General features: G+C 40.3%; 1 protein-coding gene across 1 annotated transcript; it reads left to right on the top strand.

Annotated features, from left to right (window-relative positions):
• Positions 1-246: 246 nt before the first annotated feature.
• coq7 (coenzyme Q7 homolog, ubiquinone (yeast)) lies at positions 247-2634 on the top strand. Its single transcript, NM_001311055.1, is given in 6 exon segments — positions 247-356; positions 722-903; positions 1456-1570; positions 1759-1898; positions 2131-2199; positions 2349-2634. Coding segments are annotated over 6 exon segments (678 nt in total). The 5' UTR covers positions 247-262; the 3' UTR covers positions 2427-2634.
• The last annotated feature ends 4025 nt before the right edge of the window (positions 2635-6659 follow it).

Raw genomic sequence — 6659 nt, 5'->3', positions numbered from 1 at the left:
CATCCAGCCCAAAATGGAAGGTTATAAAAATATATTTTATTCACACAGAAGTTCCAGACTTTATCATTAACTAACGGTTGTATATATTTTACACATCGCAACTTTTTCAAAAAGTGGGCCTTTAGTTTGAAGGTTTAGTCATTACCATACACTATTGACGTGACCTTCTGTGCTGCTGGTAGAATTCTAACAATTGTCAATGACGACTTGTTAACACATTTTATTTTATGAGTACTCTGGCCAAATAACTATTATTTAAGCAATGCAAAGGGCCGTTTTCACACACATTGGATTACATGACTGGATGCCAGTTTTGAGCAATTTGAGGATAAGCCAGTACTGTTCACTGTACAGAGGTGAGACTATTAGCTCGATACCATGCTAAAAACAAGCTAGTCAGAATCGGTCTGAAAGCATTACTATAGCTATGTCTAATACTATTACAGTTGCTTTCATGGTAATATCAGTTTTATGCAACCTGAAACATCTGCAGATACATTTGGCTAGCTTATTCAACTATGTTTACATGGTGTTGTAAGGAAGTGTGACAAGGCTTTTTGACTTTGTTACGTTTGTAATTGTAGCTCTGCAAAATACAAAACCCACACCGCGGACTTAAACGATTCTGTTGGCTACCTTAGAATATGTGATATTTCGTCGTAAAGAAAATATAAGGTAGATTGCTAGCATTCTTATCAAACTGTTTTCCTTCTATGTGAAGCACTGCCTTTGCAGCTCAGTTCACGTGCATACAGTGTAATCCCGCCCCCGCGCGACGAGACAGAGAAGAAGATGCTGGACAGCATGTTGCGGGTCGATCACGCAGGTGAATACGGTGCCAACCGCATCTACGCCGGCCAGATGGCAGTGTTGGGAAGGTCTCAGACGGGACCCCTTATTCAGGTATTGACAGCTACCGTATGCATTGCAAGATCCATTCACTAATGTAAATCTTCTTGCATTGACGACAGAGCAGGGCGATCGTAATATATTATGTAAATAACTGTAAATTGTATACTACTATATAATAAACCATGTTTATTACATGGATGTGCATCGCTGTTTTTTGTTTTTATTTTCCCTTGAAATTTCTTTCAGTGTTGTAGTTCTCAGTTGTGCAACTTTCATTTCATCCATACTAGCAAACTAATTTCAAACAAATGTTTTAGGTCAGTTATTGTAATAAGATATCTCAGGTAATCACCCACAATAATTGTTTGGTTTATTTCAATATTCAGAGTCAATATTTTACTGCTTATTGTTCCAGCTCTAATTTGCAGATTGGTTTAATCTTTTAGAGAAGTCGTCATAGACTTATAGACTGTTTTCCCAAAGGAAATGTTCTGCCTAGCCCAATTAAAGAGTATTCGTGACTTTTGTGACCTTAAATAACCTAATGTGCTGGTAGATGTTCTGGCATAAAAAATCCTGTATTTCTTTTCACTCTGCCTTTAGGAAATGTGGGATCAAGAGAAGAGACATCTGGCAAAATTCAATGAGATACTTTCAGAGAATAGAGTTCGGCCAACACTACTTTTGCCCATCTGGAATGTTGCAGGGTTTTTACTAGGTAAGGAAGTGGTTTCAAGCTCATAATCCAGTCAGTAATATCTAATTGCTTCGAATGCCTGACAAATAAACCTAGCACTTGTGATGGAAGTATCTACTTCATTCTATATTACACAATTTTTATACAAAGCATGAAACCCGGCAATCTGACCATGATGTTAGTAGCCTACTTTTTGTTTTCCAATCCAGGTGCAGGCACCGCACTCCTGGGTAAAGAAGGGGCCATGGCCTGCACAGTTGCTGTGGAGGAGAGCATCTCCGAGCACTACAACAGCCAGATCAGGACCCTCATGGAGGAGGACCCAGACAGATATGTAGAGTTGTTACAAGTAAGATACACTAATCTACCTTCCCTAATACAGTGAACCCTGGAGTTTTCCCTCAAAACTGTTATCTCGCACCGTGGGGCTTACCAAGGAAAAACTCAGCAGCCGGCCTCCAGTTAGAGCTCTGACGCTCCTGGGTGTGTGGCCCTAGACATATGACCGCATAGGCTACACGGTGCTGTTTGTGGGGTTGATTTCGGTCAATGGACTGTTGTCGTTTTTTCCCACCATACAGGTAATAAAGGAATTCCGAGATGACGAGTTGGAGCATCACGATACAGGATTAGAGCATGACGCAGAATCTGTAAGCCATCTATGTTAACTTTGTTTAAAGAATTGTAAGAAAAAAGGAATTGATTCTGTCTGCTGAAGCTGCTAAAAATTATTGTAACGGTGGGAAAAATTGTGTTGAACTATTCTGAATATTTTTTTGTATTTCTTCTTCTGTTTTAGTTACCTGGATACAAGCTTTTAAAGAGTGCAATCCAACTGGGCTGCACAGCTGCAATATACATATCTCAACGTGTATAATGTAATAATAAAGTTCAGTTTCTATAAGATGGTTATCTAAAAATAATATTGGCTTTAGTCATTTATTAAAATGTTATTAGTGGTCTTCTTATAAATTGGAAGATATTTTGTTTGTACAGTCAAAAAGGAAACCTGAGGACATTGTAGAATGTCAACTTACAGTAGTATTTGGAGCACAAACAAATTATAAATTTCCCATTCATTTTTCATCCAGTTGTAACCCAGTTGTTGTTATTGACCTTAACACTATCACTAGCAGTCAAACCATGAAGCTACAGTACCAGCTCAATGCTGCTTGACATTTGAAACCTCTCGGTAGTTGACATCTTAAAATAACCAAGTTCTCTGAAAGTGATTTTGATGGGAAAGTTGGTGTAATTCTACCTTCCGCAGTGGTGCTAGTGATGTCTGCTGAATAACATTGAATTCATAGAACAGATTTTGCATGCTCAGTGTGTATGCAACTATGGTTCTAAAATGAGTATTGAAAGCATAGCCTTATACTATTTTAGTACTCTCAACTTCAAAATGACTGGTACCTTTGAAAAGGATCAGCAAAAAAGGCGGTGTAAAATAACACGGTAATGAGTTCCAATATATGCCAAAAAGTAAAGAAAGTAATAAATAAATAATAAGTATCAAAATGATTGACACCCCTAACGTTTTTATAAATTAAGTTAAATCTGCATTAACATTCAACTTATGTATATCTCAGTCTGAAGGAACTATATTGTGACCTTTCACTGCTTCCTGTTTCACTGGGGTATAAAATGTTACACCCATGTTATTTTGCATCAAATCAATTTTTCATCCATCACCAGGGGGTGAAACAAAAAACTTGCAAATGAAGAGAAGCAAGTGGTGGTTGTTCACATTCATAAAACAGGCAATAGGTACTAACAAAATACTGAAAAACCTAAACAGACTAGTATTAAGGTAATAATTAGAAACAGTGGTAAACCTCCCTGATAGATGACATCTTGCCCCTGTGTGTAGTGGGGAAGAGGGTTTGGGAGAGTTACAGAACTTGGTTGAATCTTGGGGTCACCAAGTGTCCAAATCTAAAATGAGATTATGCTGCCATATGAAAACCATATTTGGAAGGGTTGCCTGTAGAAATACTTTATTGACAATGACTACTAATATAAGTGCCTGGTTTTTGCTAAATATCACTGGCACTTGGATTGAAACTGACCACTATGGTCGAAATAAAACAAAAGTAGAGCTCTTTGTCCACCAGCAATGGGTTTCGAACCCAGATGTTGAAAGAAAGGTGCATAGAAAATAACCTTATACCCACTGTGAGCTATGGATGTGGATGTTTCATGATGTGGGGCTGTTTCTCATTCACTGATCCTTAGTTAAGGTAAACGGCATCATGAACTTTAAGCAGCAGGACATTCGACTGAAACTTGGCCACATGTGGATCCTGAAAAAAGAAACTGTTAGAAAGATAAGAACATTTACATTTTGCAAATCTTTGCCATCTCTGTCTCAGAACTTTAATCCCATTGAAACCCTGTTTGATTGGAACAGAGCAGTCTGTCAGTGCATGTCATGGTACGGTGAGCAGCAGTGCCACAGCAGTGCCGTACTTTCTCAGTTTCCAACACATATGAACACATCCCGGACTGTCACGTTTTCAATCATTCACACCAGGTCCCAATTGATATCGTTTGTATGTGTTTAAATGTTTCCCCTCTGCTCCCCCACATTGTGGATCATTGTTATTGTCATGTTTGCTGTCGTGTGTTGCCGTTGAATTGTGAGTACGTTATACCTGTTGCCTGCTTTCATTTTGCTGCTTTAGTTCAGCCCTTTTCTTTGTTGTGTTTTGTTTGCTCTGTGTTTATTTAGATTAAAATATCAACGCAGACAACCCCTGCCTGCACCTGGTTCCTTGCTCCGCAACACTACACCCGATCGTTACAGTCCAAATTATTTTAAGGATTTGAAAAGCCTCTGTCTGAGAAATGGTCTAAGGTCCCTTCCAAAGTGTTCTCAAATATCATAAAATATTCAGGAATTGTCTCAGTGCCTACTTCATTGCAAGGAAAGGGTGTACAAAGTACTAAAAACCAATACATCATTTGTAGATGTTTTACAGTTTATTCCACATGGACAGAGAAAATAATAATTGTAATAAATTACCAGCTCATTACCTACAGTTAAATTGGCATACATTTTTGTTTAATTCCAGGGAATTGAACCCACAACCATTGTGGAAGGGCCATGCTCTGTCACTGAGTTGCACTGAACTTGTGGTGTTTATTTTACTGTCTTTTTCTTTGCTAATCTTTATCAAGAGTGCCTATCATTTTGGAGGTGACTGTACTGTATACTGTGTTGTTCTGTAACATAACTGATACTAATGTACTAAGTGATTACCTATCTGATGTATCTGTTTGACTTTCCGCTAATTAAAACCCTGCCTTTATTTCCACAATATACCAAAATACTAACAAGGTCACATCAATTGGCACTCTCACGCCGGTCACCATAGGCTTCAACGAAACCCTTCTCTTTCACAAGTTATGGGTTGTTAAGAGGAACAATGGCTTGTCAGTCCTGTCAGATGAACGGTTTGGCCTCTCACAGCTGTTCCAATACATAAGGACTGACAAAGGATGAATGTGCTGTCAGGGGCTGTAGTGAGGAAGGGGTCCAACTAATATATGCCATTCAGCACTGCAGTGTGAAAGTGTTCAGGTGGTTCAGGAACATTCCCCCGGCTCCAGTACTGGGACTGACATTTTGAGATGAGCCCTATTCACTTCAGACACAGCCTATAATACGTATCACTTGAGGCGGAGAAACGATGACCCCCGTGCTTACCCTGATCAAATACGACACGTCCACGATAGAGCGCATGGTTTCTGCTGGTGTGTCTTAAGGAATTTATTGCAATGACTCACTGTTGATTCAACAGAGCCACGCGGAAGGTCAAACGGTCCAGTGTGATGTCCTGTCGAGGCGTCGCATCGGTCCAAAGAAGGTCGTTTCTGCCGCCGATGGCACACGGAGCTGTAGCATCTGACATCACGCACGTGACTCGTAGTGAGAGAGAGCCGGTCTGGACAGGTGGCCATTGTGATGGAAGTATATAACTGTCTCAAGTTGCTGTTTTTTCCCCCCGGAAGGTTGAAACCTCGGATGTGGAAATTAATCAGCGGTTTTTAAGTGGGTGGCACTCAGCTTGTTTTGTTGTTTGATTGAGAAAGATACAAGAACCAACCTGCCAAGCTCATCCTGGCCATTGCCAGTGCTAACAACCAAAGAGCCTTTCCAGACTCTGAGATCAGGAGGACTTCAAGTCAGGTGTTGGACACACTGGCCCTGCCGCAGCTAATCAAAGCCATCAAATCTCAAAGGGGCCAGGGGGCAGGTTCTCAGGCAAAGAGTTATTTTCCCAGCATGAGGTCAGGGGAGTTTTTTTTTTAGATTGGGTGACCCTAAAGGTTAACATGCGGTAACTCTGCTCTTTGTGTGCCCTCTGCCTTAAAAATAGGCCCCCTCCACGTGACACACCACCCAGACTGGCTAACACACACACACACACACACACACACACACACACACCCCGAGATGGACAAAACTACCTAAATGTATTAAGAGTCTTGTACCGGGAACACTACATCAAAACTGTCCCCCTCCACCCGGCATACTTTCAGCAGTCCGTAATGACTCACGGTGACACAAACAGAGAAACATACACCTGTGCAGGTGAAGGTTTTCGGGGTTCAAGGAACACACTGCTCTTTGACTCACAACTCATCCTGTCATACTACATAGTTTGTGTACGTTTCCGTACATTATTATGGTGTCATAAAGATACAAGTGTACCCACGCCCCTCGCCCCTCATCGATGACACAAGTTCCCACTTTAGCTCTTGTCACGAAAACAGTCTATATATTAAAACCATCAAAGCATGAGCAAACCATCTCTGTAAGCCGTGCATTTGGCAATTCCTGCTAAAACGCTTGTCGGTTATGTGGCAAGATAATTAGCTACTAAAACGTGTGTATGTGTACATGGCTGTATGGTTATGTGCAATAATGAGGTGCAGACCAATACCACTTCCTCCAGAATTATCTCCTCCCTTGGTAGAAATTAGCAAAAAAGTAAGAAAATGTATTTTTAAAAAGCAATATGTTTCTCAGAAATGTGTCACAGTTATTTGCAACTCTGGGATTTCTTACAAACCAATTGTAAGAGAAGAATCTTCCCATTTA

Source organism: Esox lucius, chromosome 9 (assembly GCF_011004845.1).
Source record: "Esox lucius isolate fEsoLuc1 chromosome 9, fEsoLuc1.pri, whole genome shotgun sequence".
NCBI lineage: Eukaryota > Metazoa > Chordata > Actinopteri > Esociformes > Esocidae > Esox > Esox lucius.
This window is presented reverse-complemented; position numbering and strand designations above follow the sequence as displayed.